Raw genomic sequence first — 27564 nt, 5'->3', positions numbered from 1 at the left:
AGGAGGAGGAGAAGGAGGAGAAGGAGGAGGAGGAGGAGGAGGAGGAGGAGGAAGAGGAGGAGGCGGCGGCGGAGGGCGGCGGCGGCGCGCCGAGACGCAGGAGCGGCAGCATGTCGGCCGGCGGAGTCCCGCCGCCCCCGAACCCCGCCGTGTCCTTCCCCGCGCCCCAGGTCACCCTGCCCGCCGGCCCCGACATCCTGCGGACCTACTCGGGGGCCTTCGTGTGCCTGGAGATTGTGAGTGCAACGGCCCCGCCATCCCCCGTGCCCCCCCGCCGGCCGCTGGTTTGCACGGACCCCCAGGCCGTTCCCTTCGCTGCGCCCCTCCCGGCCGCCGGGGCCCTCTCGCGGGCACCTGTTACGCGGACACCTGCTCCCCGCCGCCGGGCACAGGCGCGCGCGGGCGGCCCCGCCGTGGCCCGGGATGGGAGGGAGCTTTGGAGCAAAGGCTCTGTAGACTCGGGGTGGGCGGCGTTCGAGACCCCCAGACGGCGCGGCCGGGAGGCGGGGGAGCACCACTGGGGAGAACCCGAGCCGGCGCTCTCGGCCTCTCCTGTCGCTGACCTGCCATTTTGTCGGGTGTTGCAGAGGTGTCGCCGAGGGTGCCCGCGACGCCGCGGGGATGGGTCGAAGGGATGCGGGGCGGAGGGGAGGTGGGGTACCAGGAGGAATAGCATCCCGCCCCTCCTCCCCGTCCTTGCCATTCTGGGGGTGGGGTGGGGTGCCCTTTTGATGGCGGAAACGAAATGGGCCCTGGAGCGAGGGAAGGGAAAAAGGTGGAGTGTGCACCCTGCCCTTGGCAGAGTCAGAGCCAGTGGGCGTGAGAACGAGAACGGTGGGGGAAAGGTACAACGCGGCTGGCAAGTTCCTCCGGCCCGCCTTTTCCATTTCGCCTTGCTAGCCCGCCTAGGCCGTGGCACACCTTCCACGGGGCACACTTTGTTGGGCCCAGGTGACCTCACCTGGCTTCTCCTGGAACCCTCTCAGTCTCGAGAAGGAACTTTTTTTTTTTTTTTTGCGAAGGGAATTTGGGGAGCGTAGAAACTTTAAGGGCTCGTTGTGGAGAAGAGAGGTGGGGGGCGGGAGTGTGCAAATACAAATTGGGCAACCGGCGCTTGCATCATGCCCCGAGAATGGCAAATACAGAGTGAAACGTTCGCGAAAGCCGGGCCTTGCCTGCAGGCCGGATTTGTTTGCTCGCTTTGGGGGTTTTCATGTCTCTCCCCTTCACCCCCTCCTTTGGAGTTTGCATAACCTGGATTTGGGGCACTTCGGTTTCACTTTTGTGGCCCGGTGGGGCTTGGAACACCTCTCAGGAGCATTGATTTTCTTCGGCCCTATCATGTTCGAAGGCTCGGGCACCCTAAATTAAGTTGAGCTCAGATTGGAATCTGGAAAAGGAGACAAGCGAGTGGCAGGCTGAGCCATCCGTAATCAGATCGGGAGGAGAAGAGGCCGGCCGAGGGGAGCCTGCGCGCTGGAGCACTGGAGCATCTGAAGGCTCCCGGGAGGCGCAGGTAACCCCGTGACCGGGATAGGATGGCACCGGTCGAGCTGTGGGAGGGAGACAGGAGAGGAGCCAGAAGAAAGATGTTATAGGGACTTGCGCCGCATCCCCACCACGTTCCCCAAACTCCGGTTACTGGCTTAGCTCTTTCAGAACTTTCTGCCCTGTCCTCGTTGCAGTTTTCCCAATGGCCGTGTCCAAAAGTTCATTTTCCAGCCTCCAGTACCTGTAGTCGGCTTCTCCCAAGCCACACTCGAGATTTATTTTTTACATTGGATCTTCTGGTTCTGTTTTGTTTTCTAATATTCATTGAAGTATGTCCGTAGGCTTATGTATCTCAATGAGTTGAGCAATGTTGTGGATATCCTCGTGTATTTCCCCCTGTGCCATCAGATACCATCACAGGGACCACCTGTGGTCCGGGCACACTTTCATAAACACGAATTCTGTGGGCTAACCTGAAAGGTAATTTATTGTCTTGCCTCTCCCCCACCTTCATATCTCTGAGCTCTCCCAATAGTTCTCAACTCTTGCCCGTTCTTAATTACTTGGGCAGCTTTGAAAAATACGGTTGCCAGCGTAGGCTAATTAAATCTGAATCTCTGGGGGAGTGCCCGGAAGACATTTTGGATTTTTTCAAACAGCTCCCTGGAGGTTCTGATGTACACAGTGCCAGAGGAAGGTGCCACCAGCCTTGTCGGCAGGACAGCCCTCTCTTGCAAATTTGAATTCTTTCGGAATTTGCTAGAATGTTTGCCACTCCCTGTTCTCAATGAGATCTCAGACTCACAGAAGTGGCCGGTTGGTTGCTTGTATCTCGTTTCTTCAGATTCCTCAGCCTCCAAACACAACTATAACTCTTGTTGAGCAGCAGTTCTGAAAGCGTGTGCAGTTTTCTTGTCACACTTTAGGGCCAAGCGTCTTCCTACATTTAGACCTTAGATTGCCATTATTTCCTTTACTTGAATAGCAGCTTCCCTTCGCACTCTCCTAAAGTCCCTTTCCTCCAAATAAGATTTCTGAGATCTTCCAAGGACTTAGTGACCTGAGAAAAGCAAGAGAGCGTGTTAGTCAACCTCAAGATTCTGGACCCCATCCTTCAGTTCGACTTAGGTCGGATACTATACCTTGAAACAACAAAGGATGCTGCCTTGATATCCGTTCATCTAGAGTTGAGCCGGTGCACAGACATACAGATGGTAGCTGAGTGCTAACTTCTGAAGCACCTTTTGTCAAATTTTTTTGGATTCCTCTAAAGTGTTCAGTCTCCCACGGCCCTTATCAAAAATTCCTCACCCTGTGAATGAAATGTGAAAATTTGCCAGGAACAGTTCTAAGATCTAGGCAATCTCCTCTCTGGGGACTCACTATTATATCTCAGACTCCTTCATTTTGACCTCCTACTTGAATCACTTTGTGTTGTTGATTTATCGTCTCTTGCCTTCTAAAACTTGGCAGGTTAGAATTGCATCTGATGAAGACTCAGCAATCTGTAGTGGACCAAGCAAGTGAAGCTACCGGTTGAAACATCATCCAATAACTTTGCTCAGATCATTTCATTCCTATTCCCTACTCATAATCTCTCAAGTATAAGCCAGTTGTTAACAGGAAAATTAAAAATAGAGACAGTGGGGCGAGAGCAACAGTGGTGGTGTGTCGGGGTTGTTTGCCTTGCATGCGGCTGACCAGGTTTGTTCCTGGCATCCCATATGGCCCTCCGAGTGATTTCTGAGTGCAGAGATAGGAATAACCCTTAGCAGTGCTGGGTGTCATCCAAAACAATAACAAAAACAAAAACAAAAAAACGAACAACCAGACAATGCCGAACAGTTTTAGATAAAGTGGTTCATTACTGTTAGATTAATAGGTGGAGAATTTTGCAACCTCACATGTATGGTGAGAGAGGTGTGTTCCACTACTCATCTTTGTTGTCTGTCCCTCTGTTTTCAGACTCTTCTAGAATTATCAATGTATATCTGTCATGAAGGGTTGCAAGGAGGTATATTTTTGCAAGAAGGATTTCAGTTTGTAGTATTAAACATCACTTTCAGAAGTAATCATTTTCAAAATCTCTCCTTGTATCCTCATTAGTTTCCAAAATCTTTCATCAAGTATTTATTGATTACTTATTTTGGTCAAGGCCTTCTAATGGAACAAAGAAGTTTTGGCTTCTCCTCATTAGGAAAAGATATAAACTAGTTGAAAGGATATGCCATCAAATGATGCCCATTCATAGAAGAAAGATAAAAATTTGGGAAGTGAATAACAGCTAAGGGGCAAATATCACAGGAATACCTATGATATTGGAATGAATTACTGGAGCTGAGAGAAATTTCAAGTCTCTGTCCTAGATGAACTTACCATGTAAAATATGCAGGGGAAAAAAATGGGCTTAAAACATGAAAAAGAATAAAGGTCGTTATTGAATTCAGTGTGTTTCACAATTTCAGCATTTGGACGACTATGTTCCCCGAGATATTTTCATTTCTCTTTTGGGATGTTATTTTAGAGTTCTTAAGTATATGGCTATAATTGCAGTGTTTAGGGTACCACAAAAATTTTTACTTCTTTAAGAAATAATTGAAAACTGGCCATGCATAAGGTATTCCTTTTTTTTTTTTGCTCAGGGAGTCAAATAATTAACATACTTCCTGCCCTTAAAAGAAATTCTTGTACAGTGAAGTATGAAGTCAGAGTATTAGCTAGCTGTGTTTGGGGTGATAAAATTGGCCTATGAAAAGTGCCATGGGAAAACAGTAGAGTACATCTGGCTGGAGATAGGTGTGTTCCACTCTTAAATAGCTAAGTAGGCAGTCTCTTTACTTTTTAGACTCAGCTAGACTTACCAGTAGTCAGAACAAGCAGCTGTAATAAAAAGGTGATATTTGGGTATGGCCCTGCTTGATGCATAGGCATCCAGTAGATAGAAAAAATGAGAAAGAGAATTCAGGTAGAAACAGGATCTGTACAGACCTCAGAAAAAAAAAAGATCTAACTGGATATGAAGGTCTGGAAATTGTTAGTTTTCTTTACTGCTTTCTTTTGAAAAAATATATATGACTGGTTGAATGATAGAGGAAGAAAAAAAAACAGGTTTACGGGTTGTTTTAATTTTTCTGAGAGGTAAAATGCCAAGGCATAGGAATTATCCTGTCTGTGCTAGGGAGCAGTTGGAAGACAGGAATAAACTTGATCAGACTTGTATTTTAGAAATCTTTGAGTAGTGAAATTTAGTTATGAAACAGAGATGGGGATAAAAAATTTATTGCAGGAGCTTGGAGGGGATGACAGGGAGCTGAAATCCAGGAAAGTAAAGAAGCAAAGAATAGAAGACTTGAGGCTTAGGAGAACGACTGACTATGTGAAGTTGAACATGACCTGAAATGATAATAGACCAAACTTAACCATGAAAGCAACTCAGAGGCATTGGGCCAGAACAGCACGTGCTGGTCTAACTGGTCATGCAGTTAGAACCATGGGTGGGATTTCAGGGTAGCACTATAGCACTGTCATCCCGTTGTTCATCGATTTGCTCAAGTGGGATTTCAGGGTACTCATCCCAAATTACAACTTTAGATAGATGAACACATGAGTGGCCAGGTGGCCAGAGCAATAGGGATTATGACACTTGTCTTGCTTGTAGCTAGCCCGGAGCCAAGAACCAGCAGGAGGGGCCTTTGAGTACTACCAGGTGTGGCCCAAACCTTACCATCCCAAAAAGAAATTTTACATCCCGAACAATGGTTTGAGTTTCAGAAGGACATTGTATGTTTTCGATGGCGAAGAGGGGTTACCCAGGGATATTTTCTTCTTTCTAAAGAGGTTTTAATTCCATAAGTAAGATTTTTTTCCCTTTGCTTTGGGATTAAAAAATCTCCACCCCTGTGAAAAGAATCTTTGAAACTTTATAAGAGAAAATAAACCAATGTCCCTGCCAACAATTATTTTCAGCAGTCTTATGCCCTCACTAGCAGCTTATAAGAAATATGAAGATCTGAAATACGGAAAAACTTCAAACCGGGTTTCAGAAAACCTTGACCTTGAGCTACAATGCAGAAGGTCAAAGAGAGAGATTTGTTTTGTGGAGCACAGTAGAAATGGGGTGCCTGGCAGCAGGAGCCATGGCCTATCTGCATGGATATGTTTGTCTAAAAGGGACTTTAATGATAGAGGACGGGAACCAGCCCTCACACCCGCTGCTCACACAGGCAGGTCTAATAGATGCAACTCGGGTTGTTGTGCAGGACAAATTGAGCAGTGCGTGAAAATTCTGTAGGAACCAGTTGGTCGGAGGGAGAAAGGCAGCTTAGAGTGAGGCCCTTGAGTCTTGCTGAGCTCTTGAAAGTGTTTACTTCTCCAGGAATTTACAGTTCGGCAAGAATTTCCTGTGTCCTATTTTATATGAAAGAGCCCGTGTCTGTTCTTAGTCACCTTATAGGACATTCTTTGATAATAGTTTTTAGAAGGAGAGAGATTAGAAAAAAAAAAAAAGGAAAAGTGATATGTGCCCTTCCATTGGCATGTGTAAATAATCTTAACCTCGATGATATCTAATGACCTGTAAATGTGAAAATAGGGTTTTAAGAATCCATGGAAACTGTATTTGATTCCCAGCTCTACCTGTGGTCCCCCAAGCACCCATGAATGATCTCTGAGCACAGAGCCAGGAGGAAGCCCTGAGTAGTGACAGGTGTGTTCACCAACACCTCCCCGCCATAGAATAAGCAAATAATAAAAATAAGAAGGATAAGTAAGAATTAAAGGGGGGCAGTATACATGTCTCTCCTATAACATGTTAATGGGTGCTTTCCTTTAGGATTAGCAGCAGCTATTTAAGAAACTAAAATGAAAGTTTGGATTGAATGAGAAGGACAAAAGTATTCTTTATAGCTTCCTTAAACATATTTCTAAGTTTTCAAATGTGAATCAGAAAAACTAAAAGGGTTTTAGCATTGGTATGTTTTATACATAGGCTGCTTCTACACATGCTATTTCTCATTGCTACCCAGAACTTGCCTTGTTTTCCTTTTCTTAATTCAATGCATGCGCGCGCGCACACACACACACACACACACACACACACACACACATATCCCTACCCCTTGCCTTCCAATTTATAACTATAACTTGGCTCTACTCTAGGGCTAATTCAATTCAAGGTTGAGTGTAAGTCTGCATGGTGAGGGTTTCATGGGAATTGGTGGAGAAGAGCAGAAAAGAATAGGTATAACATTGCCTTTGTTAAAAGTTCTAGAGATAATTGTAACAAAAGAGGTAAACAGAACAAATCCGGAGGGTCCAAAGAAGTGGGTAATATCAGCTAACCTGACAAAATATACCAACTTCTCCATAACTTTCTCCCTTACTCCTGAGAACCAGGTGGTAGGCGTTGCCAGTAATAACTTGGAAATTGAGAAGTACATGTTCCTGCCTCTCTAGCCTCTTGCCTATTTTTGAACACCCACCATGTACCAGGCGTGAGCTAGACTCCAGGCATCTTTGTGTTCCTAGCATCTCAAGCTGTACTTTGGGAGTGTTTTCTTTTAGATTCATCTTTGCACACTGGTTGGTTTTTTATTGTTTTCAAGGAAAAGGCAATTGAGCATCTTTTGAGAGGTCAACTTCTTGGACTCTGAGATTATGGTGATGTTTTAAGACAGTGTCACCAACACTGACCTCACAAGTAAAACAAGGATTTGAATGCATAGTTTTTATTGTTGGAAAGCATGATCAAAGGACCTCACACCAGTCAGTGACTGCAGGCACAATGTGGCATGGGATCCACCTAGGGAGGTCTTCCTTGATTTCTTGATATTGAAGATAATGATCCAGCAAGACTCTAGTTGATGGCTTATGAGCAGAAGTGTGGACCTGGAGAGTTGCAGATACATAGTTACAAAGTTGTTCGTGATTGGATTTCAGTCATACAGTGTTCCAACTCCCATCCCTTCACCAGTGTACATTTCCTGCTACCAATGTCCTCTGTTTCCTTCCAGCATCACCACCTCACAGCCTACCTGTATGGCAGTCAACCCCTCTTTCTCTTTTCTCTTCAACTTTAGGCACTATGGTTTGCAATATGGTTAGAATGTTTATCATGTATATCACTTTACCTCATTTTAGCACTCAGTTCTAGTCTAGAGTCATTATTTCCAGTTATCATTATCAAAATGGTCCCTTCTCTGTCCTCACTGCCCTCCCCACAACTTATGGCAAGTTTTCAACATGGACCAGCCCTTCTGGTTCTCATTTCTTCTATCCTTCAGTATCAGGCTCATGCTTTTTTTTTTTCCTTACAGTCCTCAAATGAGTTTGATTATTCTATGTCTCCCTCTGACTCATTTCACTCACCCTGATATCTGGGCCTGATACTCTCCATGCCCACCCATGTATAAGCACATTTCATGCCTTCATTTTTCCTCACAGCTGAGTAGTATTCCATTGTGTAGATGTATCATAGTTTCTTTATCCAGTCATCTTTTCTCAGGCACTTGGGTTATTTCTAGATTCTGGCGATTGTGACTAGTGCTGTAATGAATATTAGAATGAAGATGGCTTTTCTGCATAGTGTTTTGGGGGCCTCTAGGTTATATTTCCAAGAGTGATATTGCTGGGTCAAATGGAAGCTCAATTTCTAGTTTTTTTGAGGAATATCCATATTGTTTTCCAAAAAGATTGGACCAGTCGGCATTCCCACCCACAATGAATGAGGGTCCCTTGCTTTCTGCATCCACACTAGTACTGGTTGTTCTTGTTCTTTTGGATATGTGCCAGTCTCTGTTGTGTGAGGTGATATCTCATTGTTGTTTTGATGTGCATCTCCCTGATGATTAGTTACATAGAGCATTTTTTTCATGTGCATTTTGGTCATTTGTATTTCCTTTTTGAGAAAGTTTCTGTTTATCTCTTCTCATTGTTTGATGGTACTACTTTTAAATTGTGAATCAATGTGCACTTTTATGGGCTGCCTGCTAAGTTCCTCTAACAGTTTTCCTATCTCTTGATTTTATGTTCTCAGTTAAAAATTTTTTTTAAGAAGCCCGAGCAGTAGTATATCAGGGAAGGCTCTTTCCTTACATGCAGCCAGCCTGGGTTTGATCCCTGTCATCTCATGTGGTTTGCTGAGCACCAGAAAGGATTCCTGAGTAAAGAGCCAGGAGTAACCCCTGAACATCTCCAGATGTAACCCAAAAATCAACAAAAAAATTTTTTTTGAAGTGCAAGTCATGTAGTTTATTTTGGTAATCTGTTTGCTATAAGTAGTCTGAACATAATAAACTCTCCTTCAATCATGTATTTATTTCTGTGTTCCAGTAAGGCAGATCCATGTAAACAGGAGTCATTATCAGGTAGATGAGGTATTCTAAATTTTTGTAGGGTCACAAATCTCTTTGTGGTTTAGATAAAAATGATCAGGACCTCAGAAAAATGAACAGATATGTCTGTAATGCGAATCAAAATGCCCAAAAGGAGAGGGAGAGGGAGGGAGGGTGAGAGAGAGAGAGAGAGAGAGAGAGAGAGAGAGAGAGAGAGAGAAAGTGCCATTGAGGCAGACTGTTGGGGTGGGCAGGTGGGAGGAATATCAAGACATTGGTAGTGGGAAATGTACACTGGTGGAGGGATGGGTGTTGGAAAACTATGACTGAAACCTGATCATGAAAGCTTTGTAACTGTAGCTCATGGGGTTCAATACTTTTTTCTATTTTTTAATTTTTAAAAATTTAAGGGAAAATGCACAGATACTTATCTGTCCACTTGATACCATTTTAGAAAATCTCCCAAATTCACTCACTTGCACATAGTTAGGAACCCTTCTCTGAAGCGAATACGCAGGCCTGAGAGAAACAGAGCAGTGCTACATGGGCCACCGAGCTCTGGTCATCACAAGATTCAAACTCCCAGTCAGAGATCTGTTAACTATAACTTAGGGCAAGTGACTTGAGGACTCTATACCTCAGTAGACTAATTGCAAAACTGGGAAGAATACAAATAATTGTTTCTCAGTATCTGCAAGGCTTTAATTGGGAAACATAAAACCCCTTAGAACAGTTCTTGCAATGTAGGAGTTAGATCAGTGCTACTTAATATTTGTTCTTCTCATTAGCTTCAGTGTCTTAGTAAAACTAACTCTAATAAAGTCAGAGTTGGGGCCAATTGTTTTTCTCTACCTTTGCCGGTTTCTCCATTCTCGTGCCTCTAAAGTGATAAAACGCCCCACATATAGATAGCAGAATTAGAAAGAGAAGTATAAGTTATATACTGAAGATCCTAAATAATGAAGTGTTTCCCCTTAGGGACCGTATAACCAGTCTTTATACCTTCAGTTTCACTTTCCTTACTTTCATTTCCCTGTTCTCATTCCAAACTTTGAATTAAAATAGGTCAAGGTAGGAATTGGCCTGTTTATAATAAGAGTATACTCACTAAGATCAGGGTGTCAAAGTGATCTGAAAATCATTAGCTAAGATGCCAGGGGTATATTTAAACCAGACTATTGGGGAATAAGTAACAGTTAAAGGGGGTTTTGGGGAACACAGCATTATTTTTGAAATAAATTATTTGAGGACAATAAGAACACTGTCCAAATAGGAGAGAAGTTGAGATGTGATCCAGGCAGGCAGAATTGCAAGACTGGCTCTTTGCTCAATACCAAGTTTTTCCCCATGGGTTTTGTGTTTTGTCATCCACAGTTTCTAGCAAAAACATGTTATCATCCCAACTCAGAGGGTTCAGTTTACTGTGACACGCAGACCAATACTTTCAAATGTTTCTTTTCTTTTCTCTTTCTTGGGGGTACAGGTGGGTCACAACCATTAATGCTCAGGGGATATTCTTGGTTCTGTGCTCAGAACCAGGTGGGACTCAGGGGACCATATGCAAACCAGGGGTCTGTTCCCTGGTGGTACTCAAGGAATCATATGTAAACCAGGGTCTATTGCGTACAATCCAAGTGCCCTGCCTCCTGTAAGATCTCTTTGACTCCCACAGTTTTACTATGCGTAGGTCTCAGTCAGATATCTGCCCTCTAGCTTGCAGGTGTCACGCTAAAGCAAATAATATATGCTGAGCCGCCAAGGAGTTAGTTAACATGGATTTAGAAACGTACAGCAATGTAATAATTGAAACTCAGAATGTAGGTGAACGCCTGAGGTGTGTTCTGCGTCCCTCCACTTTAAATTCAGAAATCTAGGAATGACGGAGTCACTGTGAAGGCTTCAAGAACTTTTGAGAGGAGTTTTTGCCTTTCCTTTCTCTCCAAGTGCGACCTGCCATGTTTCTGTTAAAGCCTGAAATTCCTAGCCATGTGCTTTACCTTTGTTCCTGAAAGAAAAAAGTTTAGAGTGGTGCATGGAGTATTTTATGCTATTTCCAAATGTTTGGGGATGTCAGCAAGTGGTGAGGCCAGTGAGGACAGGTGAGTGCGAGTGGAGACTCTACATTCAAGATGAGAACTCGAGTGAGCACCCTTACCTATGGTGTGTCTGCTCCACAGTTGCTGTGATACCGTGTCAACTGTTCTCCCTCAGGTTTTAACCATGTTTGCACCCTGCTTTCCTTGTCTAAAAAGAAGGCTTTCTGCAGGAGACTTTTGTCTCTGCCAAGCATGGTGAGGATCTAAACCCCAGTGGAACTGGTACATAAATGCTGTGAGCATCACCCAGAATCTTAGAATCTATGGAGCATTCACAGTCCAATTATTCAAAGCTCAGTTGTTAAATTGGAGCCAGTTTTGGAAGCAAAGATAGCTTCTGGCTGAAGGAAATCATGAAATAAGGATGCAATGAAAGTATTGACGCCCTAGTACCTCCAACAACCAGAATGAAGAGGCAGGGTGCAGTCCTTATTGAGTTGATTGTGCTTTCTGGCCCATCCTGTTCCGATGTTATTGTGAGCAAGACTTAGGTCTGCATTTAACAGACAAGGATTGAGTGTGTGTGTGTGTGTGTGTGTGTGTGTGTGTGTGTGTGTGTGTGTGTGTGTGTGTGTGTGTGTGTGTGTGTGTGTGTGTGTGTGTGTGTGTGTGTGTGTGTGTGTGTGTGTCTATGGAGTGTGGGGGCATGCATCTCCCTTCCCTCTCCCTCTTTGCATACCACATATTCCTGCAATGGGCAACTCTGTTCTCTCTCACAGAAGCACCCGGACCTGGGAGTTGTTAGAAGGGCTGTAATTTTGAGTATGACAGGAATGGTTAATCTATACTATCTCATCTTTATACCTTGCCAAAGCTCTGCTTGGCCTTGAAAACCTGCTTTAGCACTGCCTAGCTCTCTAGATCCTTCTCATTCTCCTCCCCGCTCCCAGTCTCTCAGCTCGCTGTACTGAGCTCTTTTTATAGCACACCCCACAATCTGCTCTTGAATCCGTTATAATGAAGTCTGTCTCTCCCTTATTTGGAACTCTCAGAGACAGGAAGTTGCCCTCCCCCATACTTCTTTTGGAATTCTCCTACAGTGCCTGGCAGTTGATTTGACGCCCACCTGTTTGAGGTCCACTCGGTTTATTAAGTGTCATGTTTAATTTCAGGGGTTTATTTCTTATAGATATCAACTAGATATCACAATCCCTATGGCATATAATTATGCTTATTTAATCAAGTCTGCCTCTGCCCTCATAAACAGTCACCAATTGTTCTTTATTGGCGTTTATACTTACACCTAGGTTCTCAATAAATGACTGCTGAATTTACAGATACGCAATGATCTATTTTCCTTTTTCTCTTGGAGGTCACACCCAGTAGTGCTCAGGACTTATTCCTGTCTCTATGCTTAAGGATCACTCCTGGCAGGGGTTGGTTGGGATACTGGGGTGCCGAGGACTGAACCCAGACCGGTCATGTGCAAATATGTTATGATGTTTTCTATCATAATATCACTTCTGTCTCCAATGGTGTTTATTTTTTTAAGCAGTAGAGTAATGATGTTATATGGAGTATGAAAGTGAGAAAATCTATAAAAGAAACAGAGAAAAAAAGAAAAATATTTGAAAACCTTAACACACTCAATAATTTAGTAAATTGTATAAAAGAGTAGACTTTTGCTGGGAAGGTTATTTTTAATATGTCCACTAATAAAGTTAGTGATCAACATTTTAATATGTGTTTAATATTCATTACTTATATTTATTTCATAAGACTTTCTAGGTTGATTATGAATTTTTGAAGGTGGGACTTGACCTACAACTATCCTGGCTATACATTTATTAGACTGAGACTTTTGTTATCATTGAACAAATGATAATTAAGCAGACTTTCAGAAATGGTTTTCAAAGTATCAATGACTTATATGCCTAGGCCCCTTTATCAACTTGAATTAAAAACCTATGTTTTTAAGTTTCAGTAACTTGCGAGATTTGGCTGACATCTAGATAATTATGAAGCAAGAGACAAATGATCGGGCTTTAATATTTGGAGCACCGTATTTTCTCATTGGGCCACTAGGAGTTTCTTGGCTTAAATAAATATGTGAGCACTTTCTGTATGCCAACAGAAAATCCTCAAAGTCAGTTCATGGCAACTGTAGTCTTGAGTGAATGGTGTATCTCAATGTCAGTTTCACCCTAAACAGATCTGTATAAGCACGGTAACACTGTAACATACTTGTACCTTTGTTCATCGATTTGCTCCAGCAAGCGGGCACCAGTAGCATCTCCATTGTGAGACTTGTTGTTACTGTTTTTGGCATATTGAATACGCCACAGGTAGCTTGCCAGGCTCTGCCATGTGGGCGAGATATTCTTGGTAGCTTGCTGGGCTCTCCCAGAGGGGTGGAGGAATTGAACCCTGGCCTGCCATATGCAAGGTAAATGCCCTACCCCTGCTGTGCTATCGCTCCAGTCAATATATATTACAGATATATTACAGATATGCATATAAACAGGAACTAATTCCCTGCAGCGCATTTCTAGTTGGAAAACTTTCGTCAGACTTCTGACTGCAGCAGGAGCCCTAAAGGCCTCTAATGTGACACATGATTTATATGTGTGAACCTCCCAACCTGCTTGCTCTGGTTCCAGGCAGTGGTGAACCCTAGGCTCGCCTGTGAGATCAGGGTACAAGGCAAGACCTGGCCCTGGACAGAGCACCCTTCCAGTCCACAGTGCATTCACAGATCACTGCGGCACCCACACATGCCCAGGAAGCTCACCTGCACATCTTTGGGCTGTGGCAGGAAGCTGGCGTCCTCCAAGAAACACCAGCCAGACGTAGGAAGAGCTGTGAGACTCCCCCACACGGAGGCCCAAGGAGGACTGAATATTGTCTTTTCATCAATGCTATTACTAACCAAACTGAAATAGCATGATTTGGAGACCTGCTGTCAATGTTTAGAGCCCCTGCACACATTCGGTGCATGTTATCCCCACAGGTGTCTTCAGGGCCTGGGTGGTGGTGTCCCGGGTGGCCCAGAGTGCCTCACTGAGAATGAGGAAATGCTTGGTTTGTAGATAGTCAAACTGCTTTGGCTGGAAAGACATTTAAAAAAAAATACATGCTGCCGTGAATGCCTAAGAGTGCAGATTGAGGAATTTGAGTGCACTGAGGCATGGCACAGAGGTAAGGTTGCCAGTAGGGAGCCAGCGCTGGGAGAGAAAGGGTCCTGGGGCACGGGGCAGCACTCACCTGGATTTGGAGCTTCCAGAGCAACCAGTAGGGGAAATTTCCCACTTTCACTGAGGGTAGGGTAGGCTCTATGGGGATGACATTTGGTCTGCCTACTGGACCATTCAGATATGAAAGAATTTGTCTCTGGACTGTGGGTTTGTCTTCTATTAAAAAATAAAGGGCATGGGACTGGAGCAATAGCACAGTGGGTAGGGCGTTTGCCTTGCACGTGGCCGACATGGATTCGATTCCCAGCATCCCATATGGTCCCCTGAGCACAGCCAGGAGTAATTCCTGAGTGCATGAGCCAGGAATAACCTCTGTGCATCGCCAGGTGTGACCCAAAAAGCAATAAATAAATAAATAAATAAATAAATAAAAAGGGCTTAGTGGCAAGAGACAGGCTTGAAGAGTTAGACCTGGAATGCCTAGCCCAGGACCAGGGCCCTCGAATGCTTGGGTGATGACATTGAGGACTCAGCTATGATTTGTCGAGGGCTAGAGCCATATCTACCTGGGCTGGCACTGTAGGACTGCAGGTAGGGCACTTGCCTTGCAAGCAGCTCACCTGGATTCCATCCCCAGCACCCCATATGATCCCCTGAGCCCTGTCAGAAATGATCCCTTAGCGCAGAATCAGTTAGTCAACTCTGAGCACCATGGGTGTGACCTAACCTCCCCACCTACCCCCCAAAAACAACTTTCAGCCTCTCACCATTCCTCCTGTACTCCTTCACTACTAGCTCCCCGAGCCAGAAGCCTGACCACTTTCCTTATCTCTTCTTTTTTCTGCTCCCTCTTTATTTGCTCAGTCACCAATCACCATCCCAGCTACTTCTGAATTGTCTCTTCTCGGAATCTCGGAACACAGTGTTGCTGTGACCGGCTCCCCCCACCCCCTCCCCTTTTCCTCCATCTTCTCCTCTCCAGGTTTCTCACAGTCTTGCCAGAGAGCAGCTTCTCAATGCAGATCACACCCCTCTGGCCCCTGATCCAGCCTTGCCTGCACTCCTCACTCTGACCCGCAGGGCCTTCTGCTCTGCCTCCCTCCGCCCCTGCTAGCAGGGTCTCTGCAAACCCCTGCTGCTCTGCCAGGCTTCCTCTGGGCTCCTAGCAAACATCTCAGCACCCACCCTCTGCCATGGAATGTGGAACAGCCTGTCATCCTCCTGACAACACCCCTTCCTACTTCCAGGGACATTTCCTGTCCTTTCATATCAGGAATCTGAGCTCTCTGTGTAGGAACTTGCAGCACCCGTATTTACCCAATTGTCACATATACAAGGTGGCTTTGTAGGTGCTTGCTGAATTCTCTTTTTCTTACAAAAGATTGAATTCTGTATCAGTGGATGCCAAGTGTAGCTTGTTCCCCATTCCCCCCACACCAGCACTGTACTCAGTATGCACCTGGTGTTTATGGCATATTAGAACCATGAATATCTTAAGTACCTATCCCCATGACTTGGTAGACTTTATTAATATTGTAAGCAGAGAACTGCAAAAAATCTTTCTGTACACAAGTTCAAAGGTTGCAATTTTTTTTTCCTAAAAAAATGGAGAAGAGTCATGCATTCTGAGAAATGCATTTTGAGACTGTTTTGTTGTATAAGCCTCACAGAGTGAATTTACACAGACCTTGATGGTACACCTAATGCCAAGGCTTCATGGTCTAGACTGTTAAGCCATTGTCTAGTATCTGGTCACCATCATTAAGTGATGGGTGACTGAATAGACCAAACAGGCAACAATTTCACATTTACGGGCCTAGATAAATAGCACAGGGACTAAGACACGTGCCTTACACTCAGCCAAAGCTGTTTCAATGCTCACTGTCACATGGTCCCCTCAGTACCACTAAGAGCATACGCCCATTCACAGAGCCAGGAGTACCCCCAAATATTCCCAGGTGTGGACCAAACTCTCCCCACCTCCTGCTGAAAAAAAATCACACCTATAAAAAAGTCATAATAGAACTGCAGTGTTACCATTAGATGTGGAAGTTAGAAGGTTGCAGCCCTAACCGACTCTGGCAAGTGTGAGCACAGACGCCGGGCTCAGATGTCTTGAAGAGAGGCAGTGAGGAGAGTGGTGGTGAGCAAGCACAGATGCGTTTGCAAACGTGGCTGGTGCAAAGGGAAATTGCCCCCAGAGAGAGGCTGTACTTAGGCAGCAGGGCCCAAAGGAGGGTTTTTTTAGATGATAGGAGAATTCTAGGAACATTTGGGGGCTGAGAAAGAAAGCAGGACCCAAAGACAAAGACAAGGCCCAGTGAGGGAAGGCTGCAGGGGGAAGCCCAAGCCTTGCGCCTGTAGGACAAGCATCTTGGTAATGGAGAACCAGGCCAAGTGTGGCAGCAGGCAGGCTGGCAAGAAGGTGTGCAGGGGCCGGCAGGGCAAGAAAAGTGCTAGGAAGGAGCAGGCCAGCACACCTGCTCCTAATGCACAAGCCCGTGACCCTCTGGCTTGCTTCCTTTCAGCTGTTCGGGGGCCTCGTCTGGATTCTGGTGGCCTCTTCCAACGTCCCTCTACCTCTGCTGCAAGGATGGGTGATGTTCGTGTCCGTGACAGCATTCGTCTTCTCCCTTCTCTTCCTGGGCGTGTTCCTCTCCGGCATGGTGACTCAGATTGATGCCAACTGGAACTTCCTGGTAAGGGACTTGAAAATTGGCTGGAGGAACATTTTCTGCTCCTGCAGGGTCTTATTCGTGCTTCTCTTGCGGGGAAAGAGGAAAGAGGTCAGCCCACAGGCTCTGCTCTACGAGTGCCTCGGTGGGCAGCAGGGACCTAGTCTATACAATTTCCTGTTCATAGAACGGGGTTAACCTTTGATCTTTCTAGTTCCTCTAGGAGCTAGAGGACCTTTAGCTTAAAGACCTTTTTCATGGGACAAGTGAGTTTTGTCACTGACCTTTGAAAGATAAATTCTGTGACATGTATCATGAAAATCTTCTTTACTTCTGTTTTAGATATTTAAGTGCAGATGTATTCTTTGCAGAAAATGAGGCTCTGTGTTCTCCAAAGGCTTAAGAAAAGAGATATTTAAGAATTTCTAAATTTTAAGAAAATGAATCTACAATCAGCTCAGTTTTTTTTTTTTAAGATGATAACATCAGGACTTTTCCCAGGTATTATTGGGAGCCTCTTTTCTGCTATGGTTATTCATTCCCTGGTTGGACCAGTGGGACATGGATTCTAATCCATGGTGAATAGTGCTTTAGTGGAGTCCATGGATAAGCTGCCATGGTCTGTGATCACATTTTGATGGTTAGAAATTTAAGTCAGACCTTTAGTTGGGCTTTTTATATTGCATAGCCCTTTCAAGTACCTGCAAGCCTCTTTTATTGTGTTTGAAGATAAACAGTTCCAAAATGCAGCAGTTAAAAACTGCTACCATCTGGTGATATGCCCATGATATATATGACTCAAAAATATTTCTGGCTGAAAGTGTACAAGATACGAGTTTTACAACTTGAAGATTTGTGGCAACAGTGCCTAGAACAAAGGCAACATTTTTTTAACAGCTCAGATGATGGTCAGCATTATATTTTTTATCAGTGCAGTATACTTAATTGGGGCATGTTCATTTCTTAAACAATGCTTTTGTATAAGTAAGCTACAGTATAGTGTGAAAGTAAAGAGTATGATGATTAGAGTTCCCTATTTAAGTGTCAGGTAGATACATGATCTACTCTTTCTAAATGTCTGACTTTCCCCCAAATAATATGTGAATAGAGTAGTTAAAGTGACTGAGCTCTTTAAGTATCAGACTCAAGGATGACATTTTGCTAGTTGATACCACTTGAGGTCTACTGTTGCTACTTTGGTACTCGTTGATAGGAAGCCATTGCCCTACCCCTGTATCTCTCCCCAAGTATGGTAATGCCTGTCACATTGGCCCTGAAGTTAGGGCTTTTCTGAACCCCCAATAGCCCACTAACTAAAGGGTTAATACCTGGAAAAGTCGAGTCTCCAAAACCCTGCAGTGTTGGTTGGCATTCATGCCTAGTGGTTAAGCATTTTTCCAATACCACTCATGGTTTTACTAGACGTATGTCCATACCATCTTTTTTCCTGCTGGCTTATGTTGTTATCTTTGTTATGTAGTCCAATCATTAATTTCCTTACTGGTGTAGTAGGTGCCCCAATTGCCATTTCTTCTTAAATCATAGTATTCTATCTGATATTCAGACAACAGAAAACATTTATTTCAGTTAAATCATGTTATAAACGGGCAAGTGAAATGAAAGGTCTAACAGTCTCTCCCATAAACCACCCGCAGAGATTATCCCGAGGGTTTATTTTTTTAGTCAAAATAGCCACTTTCACTTGAGAAAAAAGGAAATTAGCAAAACACAGCAGAAATTAAGCTGCTGGCTTCTGTGCAGTCTTCCTCTTACTTTCAGAGAACCAGCGCTTGCCTTCAAGGAGTGTACTGGGATGTTGGCTTATGTAAAGGAATCTCCTGTTTCTCTCTGACTTCCTGCACATTAATAATGAACTGTTTTAGAGACGTTTTGTAATATAACTTGTGTACTCTTAGCCAGAAAATGTTTGAGCCATGCATATCATGCAGTTATCACCAGATGGTAGCAACTCTTAATTACTGCATTCTGAATTGTTAGACATTAATTGCTGAAAAAAATTATTTCCCCCTGTGATAATAGATTAATGTCTTCTGTATTCCAGGCGTAAAGGAAACAAGAGTGAATTTAAAAAATAATTTATTTTCTAAAGATACTGATTGTTGAAAATTGACTATTCTCACCTGTATTGATGATGAGAATGAATTAACATTCATGAAATCTTTAGTTTTTGTCCCAAACCTTCCAGAATTAGTATAATGAAATAAAAATATAAAGTGTAATAACAGAATTAGTGCTAAAAATTTGCTCCTTCCTAGTTCAGGGCAAAGGCATAAGTTTTGATTTTGAAAATCGTTTTATTGTTTTTTTTTTTGGTGGGGGATGAGCAGATCAAAATAATACCATTTTATTTCACTTTAAGTAAGAGAAACTTTCTTCGGCAAAAGTGATGAGTGCTAGCGGTGGGGAGTAGTGGGGAGCTGCTGCCCCTGGGCCTTTGCATGACATCCTTCTCCCACCACCACCCCGCTCTGCTCCTGTGCGCATAATGCCTGTCTTGGGGTGTGGGTGACAAAGGCTGGCTAGCCTGTTATTTTCTCTATTTGTTTTTCCATCCTGGGTGCTTCTGGTCTGCATTATTATGCTCCAAAAACAAAAACAAAAAAAATAAATAAAAACATTCCACCAAACAAGATGTAATTATTTTAGCGTCTTTGTAGTTGAAAGTTGAGAACAGCCCATGTTACTCTTTTATTTGTGTTAACATGGCGCTCTGTGACACTTTAAGCTTGAATCATGTCTTTGCACTGAAGACACTGAAGACAGGAAGTCCCCAGAGCCCTCGGGATATGGCTCGGTAGCGGTGCATTTGCCCGACAGACCTGAGGTTGAGGGTTTCATCTCTGTCACGGCCCCAACTGCCTCATAGGCTCAGAGCAGCACTATTGTTTGTGACCTGTGCCCTGCAATCAAGTATGCAAGCCACCATCCACTAGAAGAAAAGAGCTAGCGGAAGAGGAGGGGAAATGAATTAATCTTTTTTAAATGCACTCTTACCAGAGGGGTTGCTGCTGTATCCGCTGCAGTGGATCCCTTGACTCGACTTTATTTGGAATCGAAGAGCCCAAACAAACCATGAATGTAGTTGAAGACTTTTCCATTCAATGTTCTCAGCTTCCCAACCTTCAGTGTCATCTTTCTACAAACAGAGGCCAATCTTAGCTTTCATTGAAGATGTCTTTCCTTTCCTTCCGCTTTCAGGATTTTGTTTACCACTTTATAGTGTTTGTCTTTTACTTCGGAGCCTTTTTACTGGAAGCAGCAGCCACATCCCTGCATAATCTTCGGGGTTGCAATGCAACCTTGGCTGAGACGCCGCTCCTGGATGACAACCAGTATAACATAAACGTAGCTGCCACAGTAAGTGTCTGATGAGCACAGTTAACCAGCGTCTCCCCTGCCCTGCCATAGCCTCCGAGAAACTTCACAGGCAGCATTAGTTTTCTTAAGTAACAGCCACTAGCTTTACACTTGCAGTATCGCTCTTGTAAGTGAAGTGCTATTATTACCCGTGGTGCTCTCTCTCGATGATGAACATAAAGCACCAGGAGTTTGATGTTCATGATGAATTCTAGTCAGGCAGTGGCAGAGGTTCACCCCATAGAACCAGGTCTGCTCTATGAAAAAGAATTAACTGTGTGGCTTTTTATGACTTCAGACATGGTAAGGGAGATTGGTTATCACCAGGCTTTTTCTGTTTCTCTTTTTAACTCGACTAATACTATCCTGTGGCAAGTAGCTCATTGATTATTGGGGGGAGAGTGAATGAGGCTCAGTACCTGCCACTGGGAAAGGGAGTGAATGGGGGAGGAAAATGTCCCAACCATTTATATTGGATGATGGCCAGGTGAAATGCATTCTACGGGGAACAGTACTGAAAAAAATTTTATCCACCTCAATGCCTTAGTTCACTTGAGTGAGTTTATAGTCTTGTATTGACATTTGTAGTTTGATAAAATAATATTTGGGATTTATATAGATAGTTTTCAAGCTTGAATTCTTTATATTTTATGTTTACATGGCAAGTAATAGTCTTACATAGTACTATTATATACATATGACATACGAACAGCTCAGTGTACTCACTATCTAGCCATTCAAACCTATCTGGAGCAGTGTTACCCCAAAAGAACTTAAAAAAGATATTGTTCTCCATTGAGGGAGTATTAGCCTTATGTAATGATTAAGCCATTGAACAAGCTTATTAAGGAACAAGGAACTGAAGCATTAATTTTAAGATCAAATTTGAATTGTCACATGTGACATGCTGACCCCTTGGACAGGGGCAGAACAGGTGTAGAAGGTGGGTTTTGAAAGGTAGAGGAGAGATGACCCCAAGACCTGCCCACTTAAATGTCCCAAGTCTCTGTTAGGATTTGTTGACACCATTGTCTGCAGTGAATTAGGCTGAAGGTGGAGTTGCAGCAGGAAGGAGGCCTGGCTCTGGCTTGGAGAGTCATCAGTCATATAAGTAAGCTCATTTTATATTGACTTGAATAAGGAATGAAATTGCTTTTTCTTAATGAAGTCTCACAGTTCAAAGCCTATAGAACGTACAAGTGGAGTCCAGTGCTGGGGTGCGGGGAAACTCTCTCCCTTCACATAAGGTCACTCTACTCATTTCTCTGAAGTATTCCACAGAAGCCTGGTGAATCAGAGATAAGTTGAAAACCATGGATTTTAGCAACTTTCCAAAGAAAAGTTCAAAGACCAGAATTAACTTTTTTCCATCAAGTGTCTTTTTTTTTCATTAGTCAACATTCCCCCTAGATTTTCCACTGCTACTCCTATTCCCTTCTTTTCAGTGGCAGAGGCTAGATTCTATGACCTTTTGTGGGGCCATTAAGTAGTCCCAGAATAAAGTATTTATAGCTGCCCTAAGATCCCACTTTCACAAGAATAGCGGGTGCTCAAATCCTTGGTGAGAGAAAAGTAGATGTCACGGATTGGGCCAAGGATATAACTTAGTAATAGACCACTTGCCTTGTATGTGTCATGCCCTGGATCTCACCCCCATCACCAGAAAACAAAACAAAGAACAAGTTTGTGATTTCACATTAATGTTTCTTTTGATTGTTTTGTTTCTCTATTGTGATTGGCCTCTCTAGCTCATGAACTGAGTAAAGCTGGCTTCAGTATCACTGCCTGATAAAGTTCTACATCAAGTCCCATTTTATCCATACTCTGCAGTAGAAGTAAATCTTTAGTTTCTGAGTTTTTTAAATAAATATATGTCATTGATTTGTGACATGATAGTGATTCATTTTATTCTCATATATTTGAAAGAGAGGATCTGTCTTGTCAATAATGCTATCAAAAACAATCACTTGCAACTCAGCAGGGAATCTAAATTAGCAATGTATCCAAAAGAAATGGGGCAGGAGAAACAGCAGGATGTTAGCTTAACTGTGAAAATGTCATAGGTGAGCCTGATAGTCCTTCTTAGACTGGAGATTCCTAGTAAAGGATTCATTCACTAAATGATGTTTTATTGTACTTTATTGCTTTGCCTCATCTTTATGGACCACAAATCCCCAAAGAGTGAGGAGAGTATTAGCTATGTTTTACAAATATTCAAATGTACACATAGTGGGTGCTTAAGAAATCCTCGTTTGAAAACTAGAGATAAGAATTCTGAGGTGAGTGGAGGCCTGAGGACAACTTACCACACAAAAGTGATGATTGTATCTGTGGATACTCCTTGTGCTGTTTTAAAAATTATTTTCTATTGTCATAGAACTGTTTGATACAATCTACAGTTCTGAGGAGAGTTGCATTCTCCACGGTGACACCTCTGTATGACTAACACTTCATGATGAGTTTTTGTTTTTGGTTTTGTCTTTGAAGTTTATTTTTATTGAAGCATAACATATGGGAAAGTTTACAGATTGTTAAGTAAATAGCTCAGTGAGCCTTCACAGCATGAACATACTTGTAAGAAATACCTGACCGATTGAATACTGTTACCCCCACCCCAAAGAAAAGGATCATTATTGTTTCATCCTCACCCACATTTCTCGGGTGTTTTGCTACTTCAAAGTGGGGTCCTTTTTCTTTCACAGAAATCTCTTCAGATGGGCTAGTGATCAGTGATTCCTTTAGCTGATGCTTGTCTTTAAAGCTCTTTTTTCCCCTTTAGATTTGAATGAATATTCTTAGTTGGGGGCCGGAGCAGTAGCACAGCGGGTAGGGTGTTTGCCTTGCATGTGGCTGACCCAGGTTTGATTTCTCTGCCCCTCTCGAAGAGCCCAGCAAGCTATCAAGAGTATCTCACCTGCCTGGCAGAGCCTGGCAAGCTACCTGTGGCGTATTCGATATGCCAACAATAGTAACAAGTCTCACAATGAAGATGTTACTGTTGCCCTTGGAGCAAGTCAGTGAGCAATGGGATGTCAGTGATACAGTGATTCTTTGTTGGTTTTTTTTAGTTCAGCTCTCTGTATACATTATGTCATACTCCATTCTAGCCAGTAGAAAATTTCCTCTTGAAAAATATGCCAATAGCCTTACATGGAACTTGAGGTTTTCTAAATATTTTACACACGAGTCTAGTTTGTGAGCAGATGTCCAACATAATGCTCTCCCCAAATGAGCATATTTTCAAGGGCTAGAATGTTTCAAGAAAGAGAACTGATGTGAGGAGAAAAAACAGTGGTAAAAGCCATACTTATAAAGATTCATAGAGACATTTTCCTGAGTGTTGAAGTATCTTTAAGGCAGATCAGTCTACCTTCAAATAAATATAACTTAAGATGTGTGTTTCATTAAGCTCACTTCTACAAATCTGATGTGGATTTTTGTTTCTTTTTTTCTCAGATTTTTGCCTTTGTGACGACAGCTTGTTATGGTTGCAGTTTGGGTCTGGCTTTACGAAGATGGCGACCGTAACACTCCTTCGTAACTCACTGTCCAGGGTGGAGAAATCGTACAGTGGGTAGGGCATTCGCCTTTCACGTGGCAGACCCGGGTTCGATCCCTGGCCTCCCTTATTATCCCCTGAGCACTGCCAGGAGTAATTCCTGAGTGCAGAGCCAGTGTAACCCCAGAGCTTTGCCAGGTATGTCCCAAAAACCAAAAAGAAAGGAAAAAAAAGGAAGAAAGAAGCATTGTCCAGGTGTTGGTTTCATTTGTCTACTTATAGTCTGATTGATTTAAATGTCATTCTGTCCAGATATAAGAACATTTCAAAAATAAGTTACTCAGTTTGAAACAGAATCTAAGTACAAGCCTAGTCTTATTTTCTGGGTGGAGTTTAAATTTTATTATAATATTAATTATATTATATATATATAATGCCATTATTTTTACATGTTCCCTTTTTCAAAGAAAATTTCCCTTTATATCCACACAATGAACAGATAATATTCATGGAAAAGGAGTCTCTCTTTTGTCTAGTTGCCCAGATGCTTAAACTTGGAAATTTAGTGAACCTTGAAGTTTAACTAAATATCCCAAAACAACATTCCAAATAGGTTTACCACTAAACCTTATCTTTGAACATGAAACAGGGATTAATAGTCATTTTCTTTAGAGGCCTGGAGATATAATAAATATGTTAGCTTTCACAGGCCTGTACAGCCTCTGTTGCAGTTATTTTGTACTGATGTTTCTACATGAAAGTAGCTGTAGACAACACATAAATGAGTGTGTGGCTTTATTCCAATAAAACTTTATAAAAGAAACAGACGGAAGGTTGGAATTGGCCTGTATGCTTCAAATCATAGTTTGCTGGCCTGTGGTATAAACCCATAGTTGTATGTTCTGTATTTTATTAAACTTTTTTTCTGAGCTAAAGTTAATTAGATAAATCTCACAGTTGTATCATAATGCAATAATCCTAATGCTTTTTTGTTAATTGTCAAATACCTTAAACAGGCTTATCATTTCTCAAGTAATAAGGAGCATATAGTTTCTCAAGCTATTTCAATCATGAAACATAGCTATAAGGAAGTGTAATTTATGATGGGATCCCTTGTAGCCTGACCAAAGTCAGATCTCCTACAAGTGAGCAAAACTCCCTCTTCACATCCTTCACATGGAGATTCCCCAAAGACCATTTACCAGCGCTGGTATCTCTCCACTTACATCATACTTTGAATTTAGTCATGCTTTAAAATATAGCTGTTTGCCCTGTGCATGAATATATGAATATTGTGTGTGGTTATGTAAAGCTTTACCAAATCTAGAGCTCTAAAATAAGTTTTAACTTCTAATTGTTCTATTTTTTGAGTTAAATTTGAATATAGTAGTAATTCTATCTTAAAGTTATAAATTCCCAGTTTTTTTTTTTTTTTTATGGTAACCCATCCACACGTGTTCTTTTTGCATTGGTGACAGCACAAAGTCACTTTTAGAACAACAGCCATCAAAAACAAAATAACCTGCCTCTGGCTGACTAGCATATTTTAAAAAGAGAAAGTGTTTTAACCCACCTGTAAGACCTTCATTGTAGACAAGTGTCAGTATGGCTTGAAAGAAGGGAATAAGTTTGGACTCCCTCTAAGGTTCTCACCACATTGAAGTAAGGAATTCCCAACTCCCACTCCACTGGCTATATGTTGCTCCAGTTTGCTGCCTCTGGGAAAAGAGGGCTTTTGAATGCTCTGTTCTTTCATCCCTTTTCTTTTTAGCTGAAATATTCCCTAAAGTGTGCCATGTATACATAGGACTGTTAGATTTTATGGAACATAGAACAATCATGAATCAGTAGTATGGTCTGTGCTCAGTAATCAACTGCTGTTGATGTAATAATCTCCTAGAAAGAACTTTGTTAGAGTTTCATTTTTAGAATTTAAGGAGAAAACATGTTTCACTATGTGGCTGAAGGAAATAAGTTTTGTGACTTTATACACATATCATGTCTTTTCTATAAATATCCCACTCTCTGGGTTTTTCTAGCTCAAGACCACACATTTGAACTTGTATTAAAAATTGTATATTACAAAGTCGTAAATGTGCCATAAGGATATATAGTTAATCTGCTCTACCTGGAATTATATCGTCTGCTAGATTTAATTGTGAGATTCTATTTTTGTTTCCAAGGTATAACAGGTCTGTACCTGCTGCCATTACGTTAAATGATTTCATGGAAACGCTTTGGTGGCACTTTTGTAAATGAATTGCTTCTAGATAATTAAGAACTTTAAGTCTAAAACTCATCTAACTGTGAATATGCTTAGATTTGTAAATTAATTGCATTTTAGATTTGTAAGCTGAGTGACAAAGCACTTGAACAAAAATACTGGCATATAAGAATTTATATATCTCCGCTGTAAAGATGACAACGTCTTGGGTGGTTTTAGAATCTGGTAACTCCATGATGAAAAGAATTTTATTTTATAAGTGTTATAACTCTAATAAAGTATTCATTTGATAACCTTTTCTGGTGTTTTATAATAAAATTCACTTTGAAATTTAATTAAAGGTTGAATATAAACTTGGCAGATTTGAAACTTTTATACTCATGTAAAAGAATTGAATTTTAAGCATTTCTGTGTGTAAGAGTTTCTCAAGAAATGTCTGTACACCTTCTTTGACAAAGGTCTAAGAGGTAAGTCTTGAAAGCAATGTGAATGAAGTTTAAATGAGAATTACATTTTATTAAAAAAAAAACATTTATGGAGCCAGAAAGATAGTATAGTGGGCAGGGTGCTTCCTTGCATGTGGCTGACTCATGTTCGATTCCCAGCACTGCATATGATCACCTGAAAACAGAGCCAGAAGTGATCCCTGAGCACAGCCAGGGGTAGCCCCAAAATAAAACTACAACCAAAAAAATTATATAATACTTAAAATATGTTAAGTTGTATCCTAAGCATTTTTCAAGTATTATCTCATTTAATTCTTCTCATATAAATCATAACTCCCATATGTGGTAAACATTATTATTCCATTTTAAAGACAAAGGGCACCCAGGACCACGTACTCAGCCAGTGGGAAAGCTGAGATTTAAATCCCATTGATCTGACTCCAAAGTCCAGGTTCCTAATTGCTGTGTATCTCTCTCTTCTCCCAGATCCTACATATTAAACATACCCACAAACAGGACCCTTTTTTCTCCCCCACACAGTTTATTTGGAATCTATCAAGAACATGTTTTAAATGGCACCTGTCATCTTTTAGAACTTTTTGGTTATAAACAAGGAGTCATGAGATTAGATGTAATCATTTAGGTTAAATCAGCATGAATGGGGCAGAGAAACACAGTTTTAGTCTGCAGTGGTCACTGGGCTGTTCTTCAGCCTGAATTCATCTCTGGTTCATTCATTCTGGTAAGAACCATATGTATCTAGTCTTGCTCATTGCCATACATTGTCAAGTCCTTTCCTGAATTAATTTGACTTCTTGATGACCCCCAGAACAGACAGCAGAAATATTATCTAATCTGAGATATACCATTTTACCTTTACATATCAAAATGAATACCCTCCAAAAATATGAATTCCCAACTCTGCATATGCCAGAATCTCATGTGTGTGAGTGTGTGTGTTGGGGTGGGAAGGCATTGGGTTGGGCCACACTCAGATATGCTCGGGATGACAGGGTCACAATTTAATTTTTTTTATGCAGTTAATGGAGGAGGGTACAAAGCTTAAAGAGAAGCAATATTATCTATATGTTTGTACATGATTATGTTTATATTAGATGTACATACATATTTTTAATGTTTTGTATGTTCAGCTTTACAAAGAGCCTATAATTTATACTTTCATGATATTCTGTCCCAGGTTAGTATGAATTCCTTTGTGGAGTCTTCTTTTTCTCAAGAATTTAATATGAAGGGCTGGAGTGATAGCACAGCAGGTAGGGCATTTGCCTT

General features: G+C 42.1%; 1 protein-coding gene across 1 annotated transcript; it reads left to right on the top strand.

The window, feature by feature from the left end:
• MAL2 (mal, T cell differentiation protein 2) lies at positions 1-26126 on the top strand. The gene is made up of 4 exons (XM_004607648.3): positions 1-236; positions 16581-16751; positions 19947-20105; positions 23562-26126. Exons 1-4 carry the CDS (start codon positions 111-113, stop codon positions 23631-23633), a joined length of 528 nt encoding a protein of 175 aa, XP_004607705.2. The 5' UTR covers positions 1-110; the 3' UTR covers positions 23634-26126.
• The last annotated feature ends 1438 nt before the right edge of the window (positions 26127-27564 follow it).

The sequence above is a fragment of the Sorex araneus genome, chromosome 2, assembly GCF_027595985.1.
Source record: "Sorex araneus isolate mSorAra2 chromosome 2, mSorAra2.pri, whole genome shotgun sequence".
NCBI classification, from domain to species: Eukaryota; Metazoa; Chordata; class Mammalia; order Eulipotyphla; family Soricidae; genus Sorex; species Sorex araneus.
Note: the sequence above shows the minus strand (reverse complement) of the source record. Positions and strands in the feature narration are given on the sequence as shown.